Here is a 20,069-nt window from a genome sequence, read left to right on the forward strand (position 1 = left end):
TGGAAAACCCTGAAAGTGTTCCTCTTTGTACCAACATGCTTCAAGCCTGGACAATGAACACTCCTTTTCAGTTAATTTTTTTACTGTGGAAGTAAAAACTGGCAATCAGTCTTGATCAAATCCGGTGTTGGGATGGTGTCCCTTTTCTTCAGAGGATCTTAACAGAAGAAAAATTGTTTCAAAATCATCATAAGAATTGAGGTAGCTAAGCTAGAAATACAAAACAAAAAAGAGATACCTCATCTTTATCTCTGTACAGTGTGGGTATTTTATTACTTAGCCTATTTAGATAGTGTAGATCAAGTGTTTGCCAGTATTGTTGAGCCTTGCAGACAAGCAGTCTCACTTGGGCATTCTGCTCCCATGCAGTGAAATAAGCCCTCTTTAAGCTAGAAAGACTGACTGAAAGTCTAGTGCCTCCACTAACTCCAGCAGAGCTGCATTTGCATTAGCCAGAGGCTGTGCACTCACATCTGCTGCATTGCTTCCAAGGAGACAAAGTGAGATCCTTCTGTTGAAACAAATCCCTGGAAAAGCAAAGCATGTGTCCTTTAATGATGCAATGGTACCTCTCAGATTTCCCTGAATATATTTTCTGTCATAGTATGACTCTACCTTGCTGCTGTCTCCCAATTTTCAAAAAATGTGGTTTTAGCATGCTAACAGTTAAAATTGTCCTGTGGCATAGGAACTATTACTGTACTGCACCTCCCAGGAGTAGAACTTGCAGCACTCTGGTAACTCTGTACAGCATTTTTACAGTCTCTCTTTTGAAGTCATATATGCTGCCAAACTCAAGCCCTTTGGGGCCGCATTTCCTCTTACCCAACAGTACTCTGTTTGTCCATAAATTAGTGTCCTAGCCATGCTGATTGGTGGGATTCATTTTCACCTGAAGAAGAGATGCATGTGTAAAATACAGGCGTGTTTTTCGAAGTACAACTCCCAGTTCAATACAAAATTTATTGTGTTAGACATGTTGCCTTACTTAAGAGTATTTTCTTCGGGAAGGAAGTTTGCTTGGCCTTCAGTAAACAAGTTCCCTCATGCACAAGGACCTAAGTAGAGAGGCACCATCTCTTTGTCCCCACACCTTGCTTGTCATCACCACAAAGTTCTCTTGGAAGTGGAGATAACACCCAGCTGCTGTGCAACAAAAATTACACCTTTTGAAATGTCACGCCATTAAATGGGGTCTTTCAAATTCAGATGGAAATTATTTTACTACCTGTAATTCCACATTCAAACAGAGTCAAGCCACTGATGTCCTGATATCCTGTAGTAGGTCTCTGATACTTCAAGCACTTTTCTGTCTTGTTAGATTTTGTATGTTGATGCTTACTTTGTTGTCTTTCTTTGTGCTGGTGTCTCTAGTGATGCCGTGTTGCCTTTGACCTGCACACTGAGTGCTTTCATCTGTTAGAACAGCCAGTGCACCAGAGAGGCTCTCCAGGTCATGCTGGTAGGAACCCCAGCCTGTGGAAAGGTTATCCCAGCAGTCTGCCATTCTGCAGCATGGGCTGGGACACACATCAGCTTGTTTTGGGTTTTTTTTTCAAGCAGGTTTGCATAGCAAACATGAGGCTGGTGTTTCAGGATGAACACATCCTCTGGTGCTGTTCTGTTCAGCCATGTTTATCAGATGGTCTGAGGCCAGTCCCTTTGCCTGAGGAGCACCTGCACACAGACACAAATCAGTCATTTGGTGTGGGAAATGCTGCTCTTTGGAAGTCCTGAGCTATGTTAATTGAAAATGAATCTAATTCCTGTTTTATTTCTCAACATATGAGAACATATTTATGTGTATTTATTTTTGCTAATGGATAAATTTTCAAAATAAATTAGTACTACTCAGCTAGGTGGTATTTTCTTATCCCAGATATTTTACATTATTTCCTTCCAACAGTTTGTTCACATTTGAGATAATTTCTTATCTTGTACCTAATTGTTGCAGACATGTTCTTTGTTTAAGTCACTGGGTTAAAAATTTTATTTCTGCGGTGAGTTTTGTCTGCTTTTACTTCAAATTCCTGTTTAGGTCTTTCTGGTGCTGCATGTCATTGCAACAATAAATAACAGGATGTTGGTTCCTCTGCATCTTTGGTTGATTAGTTTGAAATTAGCAGTTTAATGCAACCATAGCTTAACACTTTGCTCCCTGTATGTTTGAGTAGCTGTGTATACATCCGTAGGTAAGCATAGCAAGGATAGAAGCTGTGCCTAAACTTTTAACTTAAACTGGACTTGCAGATGTTGCACACATACCTCATTGTAATGTTTAGATATTTGATCACATTACTTCTTGCATGATGTGGCCCACATTGTGGGAAGTGTTCTGCATTTATTTGCCTTTTATGTGCTTGAGAAAAGTGCAGTCAATTTATTCAACTGGGGAACAAAAGTGGGCAAGGTTGAAGATGAAGAGGCTTTAAAACATATAAGACCTTAGAGTCAGGAACTACATGCTTGAATGCCATAGAGACCACAAGAGGAGACATTTAAAAGCAAATGTTTAGAATTCTTGTAAACTTCTGGAACTGATTATGGTAATGTTGCTGATTTTGGGTTTGAGTTGTGGGTGAGGTTTTTTATTACATTTGAGTGTAATGGTATCATCTAGCATCTCGTGCAGAACTTGCTTAGATTAGTCCTGAAATGGTAAATTAGTAATTTAAGAACTTTTAAAGTGGCTATGGGGGAGAAATAGTCTGGTTTGTACCTTGGAGTGTAAGAGTTATTTCAAGTTATCATGACATTTGTATGTCTGTTTGTGTGTATGTGCATAAATTTGGGTAGCAGAAATGAGAGAGACTCAGAAAAAAGCAACCATAATAAAACACCTAGTAGAAGGCTTGAAGGATAGACTAACACGGAACTTTTAATTCCAAAAAGGGATTAAGAGCAGCAATATAACAAGAGGTTATTCATCTATCATGTTACATTGAGCCTCCATAATTTGATGTTTTTCTGGTATTCATTTGCCCAGGAACTGTGAAACAGCACTACCAGGTATGCAGGCCCATAGAAGAACTGTTTGTGTCTTTGTGTGATTTTTTTTTTTCTCCTGTTCTCAGCAGATATATGGAGTGATCATTCATTTCAGACAGACCCAGACTTACCACCTGGTTGGAAAAAAATAAATGACATAGCTGGGATCTACTACTGGCACATACCAACAGGAACAACTCAATGGCAGCGTCCCGTGTCCATCCCAACAGATCTCCAGGGCTCACGAAAAGGATCACTTGGTTCCATTACTCCATCTCCTACTCCAGAAACTGAGGTAACCTGCTCTGTCTTCTTGTGGGCTACATACTGTAAAGAAAATTGAAATAACTTTTTGAACTTGCAGGTTTAGCTGATAGCTAAGCTGGCCTGATAATGTCCTAAAGTGTAGCTACTTGTCGATAATACCTCGTAAGTATCTATTCTCTGTATTCATTTTGTAATAGTGGTGCCTGATGAAACACCCTAAACTTTGGATGTGTAGGATGAAATCAGACATATCCCAGATAAACTGGACAGGCAGCCTGATGAGTGGGAAACTTTGGCAGTTCTGAAGCATTGCTGCATTATATGGATACAGGATACATACAGTTTTTGCACATGATAGAAGACTTCTGGCTGGACACTTTGCTTGCATCTTCTTTTTGGCTCGTTTGGTAGGAGTATCACAAAAGACATATGAGTCTTCATTTGAGACACTAGTTCCTTTACAGGGTAGTTTCTACTGAATAAACATGAAGTGTTCTCAAGTGTAAGTCTCTGTACATCCTGCCAGTACCAAATATCTATCAGTGTTGTAATCAGGCTTTCACTAGAAACAGAGAGAATAGACTCTGTCCTCCACGTGTGCTGAAAGAGCAGTATCTGGTACTGCCTTTTAAAATAATGCTTTCAGGCACAATCCAAGGGTTTGGTGTCATGTAAGTAGAAAAATAAAATATATTCTCATAAAGAAGAATATGCTTCAAAAAAGACAATCACTTTGTTTGAGTATGCCAGGAAGACTTCTCTGGAATTAAATACTAATATAAGATAAGGTTGGTTTAAAATTATTTTTTTATGGAATTTTCAGAAAAATGTCCACAGCTCTGTCAAGGGAAGTCTTTGTACTGGCTCCGAGTTTTGGATCAGGCAATCCCTAAGGGTTTGATTTTTTGGTTTTTAATTCATTTAGAGAGAACATTTTTTGATTTTGTTCATATATGCATCAAACTAACTTACATGGAAGTTAAGAGGAGTTAAGGACATTCAAATATGTATTACCATTTTGACCCTAAAACTTTTATCCTTTATAGGCTTAAATACATACAGTCTTGTTCATTATTTTAGAAAGGCTGTTCCCACATGTTCATAAATGCTCCTCATAAGGTCTGCAAACTTGACCACAACATTTCAGTTATGGTTTACATCTGTCAAGCTCTCATACTGTGCACCAGGCATGCTAGAATAATTTCTGAGAGGATTCTTGGCGAAAGAACTGTAACTTGTAATTCTGGTAGAAAACAAAAAATAAATCAGAAATGCTGAATGTAAAGGGCTGCTCAAGCTTCTAGTAGAAATTCCTGTAATATAATTTACTGTTATTATTTTTCTAACTCTAGAAGGTAAAGAATGGGACCTTAATTAGTAAATTAGAGATGGTTTTCACAAAAACCCAGAAATCAGTATGGTTGGTAAACTGCAAAGGAAAAAAAAATGTATTTTCATTTGAAGTATTTTTCCACTTCCATTTAAAATGTCTTTACAATTAAAATTTCAGACCTGCTGGTAATGTATTACATGTATTTTAACCTTTCATGATTGTTTGCTTTAAATGAAATTTAGTTTGTGATTATGAATAATAATCATTAATTCTCAATAGCATCACCAGAGTACAAAATCTATTAATTATAATAACATAGATTTTAGTACAGTATAGATGTATTAAGTAAGACATATACATGTAGTAGGCTCACCTAAGTTTTGATATGGCAGTTGTAATTCAGCAAGGAATTTGTTCCAGCAAAGACTTATGCATAGACAGTTCTATGGCAGCACCAAGGTCATGTACTGTGCTGTAAAAGGTGATACAGAAATAAGCACTTCCCCAAAATTCATATTAGTATGATATCATGTAGTTATTTTAATTGCAGATATAGGCAAAAGTATTTGCTTTTTGTCAGTTTCTACATTCATTGATCAGCATCTTAGGGTTATTGAAGCAGTACTGGCTTTTTGACTCAGTGATCATTAAGGTAGCATTCCAGTCCAGTACCAGCAGTCTTGGAGTATGGGAGCTCAAAACAAGAGCATGAATGGGGCTCAGGATTTTGTCCACTTCCAAATACTGAAACAGCTACAGAGGCTCCAGGCATGGCTGGAGTTATAGTAGGAAGTGTTAGAAGAAGTCTTGCATTTCTTGAAACCACAGATGCCAAGCTTTTATAAAAGGAAGTGGAGGAAGAATCCTTTGTGATTCAGCTGGTTCTGAACAGAACCCCAGTACAGCGCAGTAAGAGAGAAATACCTCATAGTGTGTGTTTGAGATAGGACTAATGGAATAATCTGACAGTGTCAGCTATCATGAATTTTTGGTTTTCGTCTCTCTGCAGTTGGTACATGCCAGCACTGTATTATCTCCAAGTCACTGGCAGGCAATATTTGTTTCAATTCCTGTTCCCTGCACTGCTGCATACCCAAGTGCTCCTTCTTTCCCTCCCTGGGAATGAATAATGCAAGTGTCTGTGATAAGGTCAGCCTGACACTTCACAGAAGATTGGGAATTCAGTCTAGGCTGGGGCTCCCAAATGCCTCTATCCCAGCACTACCACTGACAGCATCACTTGTGGTGGAGAGCTTCCACCTCCAAGCTGGACCCATGAGTGAGTTGTGTACTACTGGTTCCCTCATTACTGCTGGAAGCCTGTGCTTCAAGAGAATGTGTTTTGAGAGGGCTGGTTTAGCTCATTCCCCCATGCTGGGTTTGTATTGCTTCATTCTGAAAAGGTTTTAGGCAGATAAAAGAGTATAATCTAGGATTGAGGACTGGCATGGATTGTGTTTCATATCTGAACCAATTGGCTTCTCTGAGGCCATAAAAATACCTTATCTAAGTTATATTTGTCTGTAAAGCATCATGTGCCAGTCTTGAAATTAGTTTATCTGGGCTCTTTCAGGTTATGAGTTTGTCAAACAAACATGTAGAAACACCATTTTCCCCACCCCCCCCAGTAACACCTTTTTGCCCTTTGTCTTGTTTCCTCCTTTTTTTCCTTGATTTTATTTTGTGTCCCTGTCTCTTAAATAATGTAATATACAGAAGCTTTGCTTCATTTGGTAGAATGTGGCTCACAGCTGAGGGCAGTCAACAAAGAACAGATCAATTCAGCCATTTTTATGTTGTAGCTTACTCTGGATATTTAGCATAAAGAAAAACAGTTATTACCGTTGAACAGAGAATTTTTAAAAAATGGTAGGGAGGAATGATGCTGTTGTGCATAGAAATGGCAAAATGTTTTAAAAAGAAAAATAATGCGAAAATGTCTTACTTTTACATGAAGTGCAAGGCAATTTTTCTTTCACAAGATAATCAGTAAATTTCAATCCAAAGCAATTATGGGTTAAGCATTATGCAAAAATCCTGCTGATTTAACAAAAATGCTAATAAATGCTAAATATGAATAACCTGTAGCATTCCTTCCCTTCCTCCCCCTCAAAAGCATGAAAATGTATTTTGGTTTTGCACAGCTGTTTAAATTTGACTTCATTTTAGATCCCTCTTTTCTCTTGTGTGTTGTCAAATTACTTCCTTTATGAATCCTTGTCTTTTGTAACATTCTTTTCCAAATTTTAGAAATTTTGCTGCCTCTTTCCCATTTCCTGTGCAGAGAAAAAGCTGTAGTGTTTAAGTTTCAATAAGAGCTTCTTTGAGGTCGTAGGAGAATTTGGTGATGGAAGTTGTGTCTTCTTACAGCCTAACTCATCCCAGGTCTTGATCACCTCTAGGGGTTCTCCTGTAGGTAACAAAACCACCAGCAGCTGGTAATTAAAGAAAAGGGGCTTGGGAGGAAAAGGTAACAACTCAATTTATTCAAAGGCACATTAGAAAAGGTTACTCCTGGGAGTTGTTTCTCACAAAATAATTCCTCCAGTGGGGATATACTGAGAATGCTCCTGGGGTGAGAAGTCCACCCTACAGATGAATACTTTGGGCCATATTAGTGGGTACCACTTCACCTTGGGGCTGAGCTGGACAGCCCAGCAGAGCTCATCTCAGAAGGGGAGTTAATGTCAGGATTTCTTGATTTGGTGAAGCTATAAAGAAGTGGCTCTGGGTCTCCCGGCAATCAAATCTGGTTTTTATTGAAGACTGTGGGAATTCTCTCCTGGTGAGTCAGAGGAGAGAGGCACCCCAACATCAGCTGTTCTTCTCAAGCTTTACAGAAAAGCCTGAACCTTAGGTTGTTTAGTGCTAGACAGACTGCTGCTTGCCTGATTGTACCACTGAAGACCTCTGAAAATCTTTGAGAAACTTGAATGGAAAAGGAGAGGGTGGGTGCTTTGTTTGGTTTGGGGTTGTTTTTTAAAAAAGCTGGTAGACATTTCAAAACTACTTTTTCAGCAAGAAATCTCTGCATTCCTTACTAATCGTTCTTCCCTTCTTGCCCTCTTCTTGTGCTTTCTCTCTAGAAATATTTGATTTTTACCTTGTGTGTATCTTACCCTTGTATATAATGTTTTTATGTTTCAGTATTTCTAGTTCCAGTACCATTAGGGTCTTTTGACAAAAGTTCCAATCAAATGGAAATCCTAATGTTTCCCCTTAATTGCTGTTGATCAAAGGCTGTAGCAGCTGTGGCCAACATTCATATTCAGATTCATTTTGCTTGCTTTTAAGATCATAGTTAAAGAGTAATTTCATTGTCTGTTCCTAATTTATATTAACTTTCCTTGTTTCAATCATTTGTTTTGGTAAGTAACTGTTAGAGGCATGTCTTCTCTCCCCTTCCCTCCAAATGCCATGCTATAGTGGAGTAAGTAGTTGAAGTTTGAGGTGATCTGTTCCCTAACCCATCCTGTAAATATCAATGCTAACAACAGTGTCTTGTGTTTTTTTTTCTTTTTCTTTTTTTTTCTTTTTCTTTTTTTTTTTTTTTATCAATGTGCTTCTTCCTGTGTGAATAATTATGTGTCTAGAAACAGCCATGGAGTGATTTTGCTGTACTGAATGGGGGAAAGATTAATAGTGACATTTGGAAGGCAAGTATATTGTCAGATTTTAGAACCTTTACTACTATTATCCTTGTTTTTTTGCATGGCAGTGGCTGTTTTCCCCTTTTATTTTTCCATGAATGTCATTCATAACCTAGGCCAAAGTGAATGGGGGTACTGCTAGGGATGTCTAGCTCACAAACATGCTGCCTTTTCTATCTTTCCACTTGGAATGGATTCAGTCTAAACTAGCAGGGCAACTGCCATGATGTAACAAATAAGATGCCTGCACTGAATGAAATGCAGCTTGAGAAATATATATATATATATCTCTATATATGCATGCCTCTTTTCAACTTCAGCCAGAAATACTATCGCTTCTTTGCAGGGAGGATTTAATTTCCCTTTGAGATAAGAAATAACATGATGGTGTACTTAATACTATTATAATAGTATTAAAACTATACTAATAGCATTGCCTCTACCTCTAGGACCTGCATGCAGCCACTGTGAACCCAGACCCAAGTCTGAAGGAGTTTGAAGGAGCAACGTTACGCTATGCCTCTTTAAAGCTCAGGTACAGTGACTTCAGAAGTCTCAGTGGAATGACCAGCTCTGTTTTGTGTTGTGCTGTAATTTTCATATGATTTTAAGACTGATTTTGTTTTGGTTTGGTTTTTTTATGTCGCAGAAATGGTCCACAATCTGATGATGATGATTCTTGTAGCATCAACAGTGATCCAGAAGCCAAGGTCTGTATGAAGATCCACAGTGGTAAAACAATTAAAAATCTAGCAGTTGTAAGCATAGACTTACAAGGTGCAGAATGTCTCCTAAGTTTTGAAATTAAGTGTACCCCTGTACCCCTCCTCTTGGCACAATGTAGATTGACCATGCAAGACTAATTCCATCAAAGGAGTTTGCAGATCTAAAGCTTCATTCAGCTGGGTCAGGAAAGTGTGACTTACTTTGAAATCATGTAAGCCAGGAGATTGGATTTTAGAGCTCAGGATTCCACTGTTCCTCAGTAATAACTGTCCTCTTGCACAACTAAGTGAGTGTCTGTCTGAGGGAGGGCTCTGGTTTTTATTACCTCCAGATAGCTTCCAGGGGCATTCAGTGACAGAATTTGCTCTTTATTTTCAAGTTTGTCCCTTTTTAAAGTATTCTTCCTTTTTTATGTGTCTGCTTCAACTTACCCCTACGAACAAAGAAGTTACCTTTTGGAACAAGGAACTTCATTTTTTAGAAGAAAAAATGCAACCTCCTTTGAGAATGCACTTCATAGTGAAAAATTAGACCATTATGTGACAAAGCACCATAATTAAAGCTTTTATTGTTAGAATCTAAAGGTTTTGAGAAGAAAGAAGCAGCAGAAAGTTTTGTATGATTGCATATCTATCTCCAGATTTGCCTTGTTGATAGTTTTGCCTTTTGCTTGCATCCATTATTAAGGGTGTATATGAATCTATATAATTGAAAATACAAATAATTTAAATAAGTATTTTGGCTGTGCCATACAGCTGCAGCAACTTATTTGCAGGACCAAACCTGTATGGTATGGAGTTGATAATTTTAGTAGCATTAATGATACATTTTAAGAGAGAAAACAGACTGATCATGGCACTTAATTTTCTTTGTCATCTTGATTATTTGGCTTGTGATATGTAATTCAGATGTAAGTAGTTGTACTTTGCTTGGCTCGCTGGTAGTTTAAAAGCAAGTGCTAAATTCTGAGCACAGTAAATGTGGTTGAAGGACTGAGGAGCTTTAGGTTCCAGTCCTGAGAACAATAGAGTTGTTTCTTTCATGATGAGCCTTATGGTGTGGAAAGCTTTAAAGGGAGGCAGTATTTTGGTATGTCTATGACTTTGCCAGGTGATTTGTACTGAGTATTTTTTGAGCTGTTCCTGCATGGAGTACCATGGCAGTAGTTTTGTGGACAAATAACTTGTGCCATCACCTCCCTTTCCTCTCTCACTTGCTGTTTAACTTCAGTATTTATGGATCAGGTACCTCTCTGGTGTCTGTGAAATGGGACAGTGCCAAAAACTTGTCCTCTTCTGTCTATCACAACTGGTTTTGTTTTACCGGCTCAGGCAAAACTATGCTGATAATGCTTATATGAGTAATCAAAACTGAGCACTGAAACAGTCACAGAAGTGATTGAGAGGAGCAAGACAAGAAATAGTGGAGAAACTAGACACGTTTTTGCCTTTTTAAAAATCACTTGAGTCAAAGCACCTTGCCTGATTTCTGCCCAATGCAGATGCTGTGCAGGGGCAGCAGTGACCACAGCAGATATCATGTGCTCCTGCAGGTGAAGCTCAGCAGTGCTGACATTGATTTGCAGCAAGAGAGGCTGAGGGCAGAGCTCTTCAGTGCATCTGCCTCTGTCCCAAGGACAGGGCAAGTATGGCCATGTCTCACAGGAATGGCAAGTGGTCCAGAAACAGCAGGGACAATCTTCACCTGTGGAAAATGCTCTGAGATCTTTATTTCTCACATGGATGGGAAGTGGACGGGGTAGGTGGATTTCTTACTAGTCCATTTTACCCCAAATATGGAGAGACTGAAAGAAGTCTGATTGGATTTGAAACAGATGACTTGAAAAAATCAGATATTTTTAGCCTTTTAGGTTCTCACCTGCCATATTATCTGCCTTAATTATCTTTGAAGCTTGCATTTGTGGGGCAGCAAGCACAGATAAATACTTTTTCTTCATTCTATCATAAGAAAAGAAAAGAAAGTTTGGGGGTTTTTTAGCTCATTAAACTATCTATTGGAAGAATTAGTTAAAATGAACTTTGTTGGAGGTATGCTAGAGATCTTGAACCTATTTAAACCGAATAATGACATTGGCCAGTACATTTGTGGAAAAGCCCAGCATCCTATGGCACATTTAATGCTGTATTTCAGCAAAGGGAACCGTGCCACCTTGTGGGAAGCTTTAGTAGTTGTCTTCCCCCAGAGAGTCAGCTTCTGCAAAGATTGAAGCACTGCAAAAATACCTGCTTTGGGAAAAGCATGTAATATGATTAGTGTAATTGTTGTAAGAAAAGTGACTTATGCAGCAACACATTAAAGTGTCATAATTATCAGTAAAGAACAAATGTTTCTGTGTGTATCATGTGCTTAAGATGCAGTTCATGGTTTCATGTCCATGGCATCTCTGTCAGGTTACTGCAGAAGGTCATAAAGGAGAAGTGGAAAGAGGAGAATTATTACATCCAGCTTCTTGATATCATCCATTTATTTTGGTAGAAATTTTTTGAAGAGATGGCTCATTGTGCTTGATGAGGATCCTAATTCTGCATGTGAAGCATGCACAGCTAGAAATGAGTTTTGGATTGGTGCTTCCCAGGAGACAGATCGTAACCTTCCTGGTTAATTTATAGAGCAGTGTGTGCCTTCCTAATTGAGTTTCAAGGAAGGCAAAAGATGCTTTTAACAATCCCAGACTGTAAATTCTTCTGGGTTGTCTTTTTTTTCATTTTTATAAAATACAATGTCTCTATGTAAAAACATAGGAAGGTGCTAATTTTTTTCTTGTGTCCATATATAGAAACAGAACCTCCTGGGAAACCTGTCACTGTCCCTAGGAATGGCATGGATTTTCAGATTCCTTGTCCATATTGGTCTGCTCAGCAAAGCTTCACTTTTCCAGCCTCACCATTTTAGAGCTATTTAGAGCATATTCAGAACAATTTTAGCTATGTCCATTATCTAAGAATGGGAAGAATGTGTTTAAAGCTGTGCAAGTCCTAGGCATTTACTCCAAAAGACTGTTTTCTGCTTTAGAAACCAGTAAGTGCTCTGGATCTCAAAGGAAGAGAATGAGACTGTTTCCAAGAGAGAGAACATCAGGAGATGTTTATAATAATATTTAAATTTAGTGATTTGCCTGTAGGTGAATGAAAACACCCTTGAAGACATGGAAAATGAGTTGGTGATGAATTTCTAGGGATTACCTGGCCTTTAGGGTTTAACCAGGTGGCCTTTGGCTAGCCGACTTGTGGCTGTTGTGAGAGTGGCTTGTAAATCAAAATTATCTATCTAAGCACTATCAAAATAATTTTACAAAATACTATGTGCCCCCCAAAGATTTAATATCCATATCTTGACTGCTTTTCTTACTATAGAAGCAGGTGTATGTGTTTTGGAGACATTGTATATTTGCTTCTTTCTGGTCTTTTCCAGAAGAAAACACCCTGCCTAGACAGAGGATCATGTGTAAATAGCCAGTGTGTATCTTTGGGGGTGGACATGAATCTGATTTCTGACCCAGGTGAAGACAACCTGAGGGGAGCTTTTGCCATATCCAGCAATCCCAAGAAAGGATTCTTTTCTTGGAGTCAAAGCAGCTTCTAAGTTCTTGGTGCAAGCAAGGGAGTATTCAGCATTTTCCAGCAGTCCACCTCAGGCTTCATTACAGTCTTCTCACGAGCTCATAAAATGCTGCAAAAAGCCTCAATTCAAATAATTTCAATTAATTTAATTTGAGGAGTTTATTCCATCTTAAGTCTCTTTTCAAAAGTAGATTAAATCTAAAAGAGAAATAGGCTATCTTCAACAGCTTTTCTTCTAAAATGGTTCTTTTGCTTGGGTTTTGGATTAGGAATTAGTTTCTTTCAAAACAATCTTTTGTTTTGATTCCCTAGGAAATAGCACTGGAAGGAATCTTTACCTATTTCTTGACCCTTATAAGGGAATCACAGTGTATAACCCACGTATTAATTTCAAGTTTCTTCTTAAGTGTTTTTTGTGGGACTTTTTTCTGCTTTGATTAGTTTTCCTGGCAAACTGATTCAACTGTAATCTGCCATTCCACCCTTGCAGCTCCTGGGTAGCAGTGGTGAGTGGTGGAGGTGGCTGTTTCTAAACTGGCTTGTTGTTTCTGAATTTGGCTGTTTGCCATTAGCAGCATAAAGGCACCCTCATATCTATAGACCTGCTGCAGGTAAATGATGCAGGTGCTTGAAAATGTTCTGCTTCAAAAGCAGCTTTAGAAATAGCCAACTAAAGCACTAAGCCACATACCCTCAGGGATTTATTGTTTTAAATAGTCTTTTTCATGTTGTGTATTAGCCCTTTCAGAGAATGTGTTTGCTTGTTCTTTATCTCTGTGAATGATAGTTAATACTGTTGACATCTTTAGTGTCATTAGGTAAAAATCCCTAATGTCATGATGTGATGTACATCATAATACAGATTTCTGTCTGGAGGATATTTGCTTCCACCTTGTTCCTAAATGGAGCCTTGTTTAATCAAATATGAAGATGAGTTCAGGACAAGGAAGATGCAGCATTTTCCCAAATCTCATGGATTTACTTTATAAGGGCATACCAAGTTACAGTATGGGTTTTTGTTATACTATATGTAACATATAAATATCTGGGATAATATTGCTTTCTCTGGGTCTGGATTGAAGGCCCTTGAGACAATAGTTCATGTTCAGACTCAAGTGTTTATTATTTCTTAGCAGTAAAACAGTCTCACAACTGTGAGTTTGGCAGCTTTTCTTTAGAAGGCACAAAATGGCTAGGAATCTCTTGTTACAGACTGAACTATCCAATTAAGAACTGACACCTAGATTATTTGCCTTTTAACCCAATGACTGACCCCAAGGAGCCTGCAATGCAGGCTTTTCTGCCCAATTACAAAATGCCACCCAAACACATGAAGAAGAAGGAAGAAGCATGAAGAAGAAACCCAGGATGACACCCTGTGCCCTCCATTTTGCTTCCATCCACAACATACTAAAAATCCCAAACCTAAATTTCTCACCAAGTGATACACCTACACTACTCTCTATAATCTATTTTACACTTTTGTGGATTCCAGTCTATCTTGAAGTCTAGGAAATTTTCTTCATGAATGAGGGTCAAAGTCAGTGCTCCCCTGGGGGTCAGGGCACCCCAGAGCAGACAGAGAAATATTTCCAGTGCCCTGGGTTTTCACAGGATAATGTACCCTAATTTCTGAAACCATTCAAGATTATAATGAGATCCTGCAAAATATTACATGTCTTTCACTCCTTGGAATCCCATACATCTCAGGGATCTAATTAACTGGGAACCTAACACACACAATTAGGAAATGAGTGCCCAAACAGTAGGAGGGAGACATTTTGCTTGTAGTCTTCCTTAGAAAAACACATCACAAAGCCATCCCTCCTGTGAAAGAGAATGGAAACTGCTTGAATATTTGCCATTATTTTCCAGGTTCGTAATGCAAGAATTACATCTTGAGTTTGGGGGCATTATCAGGATTTGTTTTGTTAAGATACGCCGTACAAAAGGTTTGCACTGGGCTGGGAGATTTCTGCAGGATTGGAAAAAGAGAAGATAAATTATAGGAACAGCTTTGTTTCAAATCAAAGCAAAATATCTTCATGGCCAGCGAAGTTCCAGTGTTGACAGTGGCTGTGTCTGCCACAGGTGTGATGACCAGGAATTATTGGTGGGGTAAGTGAGAGCACAGGTGCCAAGTGCATTACAGGAGGATGGCTGATGCAGATGGGAGCTGTGTGGGTCATGCTTTGCCCTTGGGACAGTTACTGCCTTTGCCATGAGTTGCCTTTGCCAGGTTGTGTGGGCAGTTTGGGTGCATGCCAGTGACCTCTGTCCTTGTGGGGAGGCAGCTTCTCTGGTTGCCAGTCAGGTGAGGTGACACTGGAGGGAGCCTTGCCTCTGGAATTCCAAGTGTGGAACACCCAATGTGCTACTGTGGCCTCTCAGCAATGGGTTACTAGGACATGCTGGCTATGTTTGAGAAAACATGGTTATACCTATATTAATTTTTTTTTAAATAATGTTGTTTCTTCCATGGTGGCAGTTTCTGTTGCTTCACTAGGTCCAAAGTGCCAGGGTCATCTTCAGTACTTTTCTCATGGAGGGGCACAGTCCAGGTTTTCTTGGCTGGAGTCTGTGTGCAGCATCTTGTATATATAAAAAACTGTGGTGGTTCAGTAGAGCACAGAAAACCCCAGGCTGCTATCTAAGCAATTTTTTTTTTTTTTTTGAAGGAGAATCTTCACTTTCTAATATTTCAATGTTGCTTACTTTAGTAGTTTTTAATCACAGTTTATTCACTGTTTTATGGTGCCACACAGTAAACTTTTCATGTGCTAGCAGTACTTAGGGTGTGATTGTTGAAGGAACCCTCAGGAATGGACAGAAACTGGGAGAAGCAGCAGCTCATCATACTCATGTGCCACAGGCAGAAAGTTTCTGTGGCCATTCTGCAGACCAATGGATTCTGTCAGCAAGCAGCTCCCAGTTCACACAGCCTGGGCTGGTATTGCTGGCACACCTCCCTGTCAGCTCACCAACAACTTTGCTGGTACAGTGCAGAGGTTATCCCAGCTTGCAGCCCTTCATGCTCCCCCCTTGAGACCAACCTCTAAATCTATGAAGCCTCTGTCAGCTTCAGCTCTGGAATGGCCTGTTGACTGTGAATTGCCTCGTGAATGTCTGTTCATCCCATTGCTACAAAATGAACTGACAGATATTTTTGTATTTCTCTTCAATTATTTACATTACCTTGCCAGTTTAGGGTAGCTCAGGGAAATAGCTTGTTCTAGTTTGAAATGTTACAGTGTTTACCATTCCATGGCATAGATGGCTAAGGGAAAAAAGTGCTGTTTGTATTTATGTGTATATATAAATATGTATATTTATTTCTGTTATATATTGCACATAAACATTATGAAACCAGCATGATACAAACTTGGTGAGTTATTTGTCCATTGTGGACCAGCTGAAAGGTGCAATTATGGAGGAAGTTCATTTAAAAATCAATTAAAGTAGAATAGTGAGTTGAATGACAGAGCAATATTTAGATATTTCTAGCCAGCATGTATATTTATTTTTAGTTCTACTTGTAAATTTTACTTTACTTTAAAAAATGAGACATTTTCCTTGTCAAAATTTTCTGCATTTCATCCAAGAGAAAAGGGATAATATTTATCTCTTAAGAGATGTGAAAGCATAAGATGTGCTTCATATATATGAAGCATGTGTGCATCATAGTGCCATGTTGCACATGATGCATTATTCCTTATGTTTGGAGATGATGACTCCATGGTGCTTCAAGGAGACAGCATGACAGTAAATGGGTCCTCAAATATGGGAGGTCCACCAGGGCTCAAGATTTCTGGCCTCTGGATTCATGTTTATTTGAGTCTTTTATGAAAAGTGGGAATTGATCAATAGTGATTTAACTTCATTGACTTTGGATCCTGTTGTAAACGTAATTTCTGCAGAAATCAAATTACTTGTAATAATGTTGCTTCTAAGGAGACGTGAAATTCTGACTTTGGTGAAGCTGGAAGATTTTTCTCCATTGATTCATAAGGTCAATAGTTCACTTAAAGGTTGGAAGCCCTTCAGGCGTTTTTGTTTCTTTTAAAATGTGGATGTCATGCATATTCCCTTTGAAATTATGCACCACAGCACTAAATAAAGTACTGCTGGTGGCATTAGAAGCACTTATAGATCTGTCAGCCTGAAGAAGAGCCTACATTGGGAAAATACAGAATTTAAGGTTAAAGTTAACAAGTGCAGAGCATTAGTTCTAAAGAAATGGGTGCACACATTCTTTATGCTCTGTAAGCTCCTGCAGGGCTTGTCTCTACTGACAAGCATATGTGTGTGTTTGTTTGGGTCGTGTTTGTGCGTCACAGAACAGCAAAATCCACTTGAATTATCCTAGCAGTTCAGTTACTCTGCAAGATAGACCTGAATTTGAACATCCTTCATTAGTTTCTAGTGAAAAATATGACTGCCTTTTCTTAAATGAGGAAGCACAGGTTTTATTTCACTGTATTAAAATGAAGCCCAAACCACTCTTAGCTCGAAGCAAAGTGCATAAACCCATCCCTTTAGGATCTGAAATCAAGGCATTTGTAAAGCATCTAAAGTGAAAAGCTCTTCTTGCTGAGAAGACTAGAGAAAAGAATAAGATGATTTAAAGGGGCTGCTAGAGAATGGTGGTGTCCATTCTATTTTTTGCTCAAATGACTGGATTTTAAAATACCTTGAACCAGCACAATGCTCCTGCAATATTTTCTTGCCTTGGTAGAGCAGGTTTGACCTCTGGCTGTAAGCCAGGGGGAACCACTGAGACAGAAGTATTAAGCACAAAACAAGGGAGGAACTTTTGTCATCCTACACGTTGTAGTCTGCAGGTCTGAAAAAATGAGACTGTAGTGGCTTGGAGAATGAGTGAGGCACTGTGAGAGCAGAAAATTGGATACTGACATCCTTTGAAGAAGTAATGTATTATAAAGGTGATTTTATAGTATTTGTAAAGTCCTCATATTTAATTTTAGGGGAGTTTAGTTTATAATCATCTGCCTGAAATAGCATTTATTAGTGGTTTCTGAATTCTGCTGTGACCTGAATACTTCTGTCCTTATTTTTGTATTTCATTTGCATTTTCAGTAATTCAGGTAATACAAGATGAACTGCAACAGGAAGCTGGAAATGTTGAAAAGTCTTATTAGTATGTTTTTGATTAAGCATTTTGGATTTTTTGTAGCTAAGAACTTTTATGTGACATCTGTGAATATTTCTTTGAAAAAGTAGATACACTGCAGTCTCTTCTTGTCAATTAAATGAAAGTGCTTGTTCATTAATTGCATAAGTTCTTTTTATTCTCCTGTTACTTTATCTTTGATCTTCTCTAGTGTTTTCATCTGAAATCAATGTAATCTTTCTTGCTGTGTAGCAGGCAAATAAACTGGAATATACTTCTTCCTCAGAATAGAAAGATATTATGTTATGCTTCCAAAGACTAAAATAATATGATAGTGTTTTTTTTATTTTCAAACTATCAAAGAAAATGCAAGTGAAATTTCTGAGGTTATGTTGGCTGCATAATAAATGGTTAATTATGTGACCTACATGCTGTGTCTCAGGCACAAACCTGCTCAGTGGTCTGTGATAAAAGGCCTTATTAAATATTGTAGTGATTTACGTGTCTGCAGGCAGATATAACCCTTAAAAAGGAAAAATATAAAAGGAAACAAAGGGAAACTGCTCAAAACCATGTCCTGTGCCTTGGAAGTAGAGAAGAAACAAGTAGCACATATTTAAAGCATCAAGGCAAACATACTCTTAATGCAAATGTGTTCATAGTGGCTGCCAACAGCTGTGAAATGTGAAAAGCAATCTGTCTGTGGTCTGCCAATGTACATTAGTTGTTGTTCTCAAACTGATGTTCTAATTCACTTTCACCCTGTTGTGGGATCTTTTCTAGCCACACCTTTATGATCCATCCAGCTTGCAACACTACTCTGCCATCAGTCATGTGCACTTGGTCTCTTGTCCTCTTTTTAGTCGGGGATTGTATTTGCTTTGTCTTTCTCAGTTATTTTATTTTTATTTTCTTTAATGCTACATGCTTAGCACTGCATGAGGCAACAGGTAGTTGACATTGGGATAACTGTGAAATTATGACAGGCCAATAATTATTAATTGCCACTAATTATCTCTAAGCCTTGAGAAGAGATACATAACAAGCTGGCATTGCCAGGAATGAGCTCACAGACTCTTAATGAAGAAAAGCTACACTCTATTTTTTAACTTGGCTTGGTTTGCCTCTAGTGTTAGTTCCAGAAGACAGTAGAGTGCATGATCAAAGCTCTTTGGGGTCAGAGGAAGTACTTTGTCTCTTGGCTTGTCAGTGTCATTGGTGGGAGGCAGGGGACCATGATGCTGTGTTAATGTGTTAGAGTTCCATGCAATTCTGCTGTCACACCTGACTCAGCCAGCCATGGTCTAAAAATTAGGTCCTATCTGACTGGGGACACTAGGTGGTTTGTTTCTGCTGGGTTTTGTGCTCTTTTGTTTTAAAGGGAAGAGAACCTCTAGGTCAAATAATGAAAGAGGAAAAGAGCAACCTACAATAAAACACGAAGTGGATCTCTGACAATCTAGCTGCTGACAGACATGCAGGCATGCTCAGACTTCCACCTCTCTCCCACTCCACATTTGTGTATTTATATACTTCTGCTCTACTGATGCTGAGGGGACTCTGGTATGTGTCACATGTTACTGGGTCCTCCTATTTTCTAGTTCTGAAAATCTGCATGAGGGTCAGCCATGACTGCTGAGCCACATCAGCACATGCATTCACTTAACCACAAAATACAAAGTTTTTCACCTTTAGGTTGATTTTGAGCAAAAGAAAGTTACTTTTATATATATACTCAGGTACATGCATTGCCTTGTGAGTAGAATGTTGAGTCTTTTTAGGGTTTATTGAGAGATTTTTGTTTGCAGTTTTTGGGAAATTTGTTTTCTGAAGCTGTTCTAAAGCATTTTATTTGGGTTATGGTAAGGGCTTCTTGTGAAATACACAGAAGCTTGTCAGGTGCCAGAAGCCAAGGGCTTTCTCATGCCTACCTCACTTGGAAGCACCAAGAGGGAATAGGAGCAGAGAAGGAAGCCAGGTCCTTCACATGGAGGGCAATATGTGGGGTAGACAAGAGTGTTGTGTTCTGTTCACTTTATTGTTTTGGCAGTGGGCTGCATAAATACAGTGGATGCTGCCACCAGAGAATTTCAAACATAAAATAAAGAAAGGCCAGGAAAAAATAGCAAAACAGTTCATCATCTTTTCTAATAAGAAGTTTACCTGCTGTCAAGTTGATTTGATAGTCTTTCATCATTTTTGGCCTTCTTAAGATACACTCTGTTCAGTGCAAGGACTATATAAGTTGGATGGACCTCTTGAGCAGTTTGGTCTGGTGTAAGGTGTCCCTGCCCACAACAGGGTATTGGACCTAAACAATCCTTCATGTCCCTTCCAACCCAAAGCATTCTGTGATTCCACATTCATCCTTGTGTTCTGAAAGCAGGTAGCAA

The 20,069-nt window shown here is 38.7% G+C and overlaps 1 protein-coding gene across 11 annotated transcripts in view; it reads left to right on the plus strand.

Moving 5' to 3' along the window:
* The window catches only part of APBB2 (amyloid beta precursor protein binding family B member 2), a 161,419-nt gene that overhangs the window by 94,073 nt on the left and 47,277 nt on the right, over positions 1 to 20,069 (plus strand). For 5 of the 11 annotated variants that reach the window (XM_059844935.1, XM_059844930.1, XM_059844934.1 and 2 more), the window contains 4 exons: positions 3,075 to 3,283; positions 8,182 to 8,244; positions 8,688 to 8,773; positions 8,888 to 8,948. In XM_059844935.1, coding sequence (XP_059700918.1) covers positions 3,075 to 3,283; positions 8,182 to 8,244; positions 8,688 to 8,773; positions 8,888 to 8,948 — 419 coding nt within the window. The remainder of the gene's footprint in view (positions 1 to 3,074; positions 3,284 to 8,181; positions 8,245 to 8,687; positions 8,774 to 8,887; positions 8,949 to 20,069) is intronic. The other 6 variants (XM_059844936.1, XM_059844933.1, XM_059844938.1 and 3 more) reach the window with 3 other exon arrangements.

This window comes from Haemorhous mexicanus, chromosome 4 (assembly GCF_027477595.1).
Source record: "Haemorhous mexicanus isolate bHaeMex1 chromosome 4, bHaeMex1.pri, whole genome shotgun sequence".
Classification (NCBI taxonomy): domain Eukaryota; kingdom Metazoa; phylum Chordata; class Aves; order Passeriformes; family Fringillidae; genus Haemorhous; species Haemorhous mexicanus.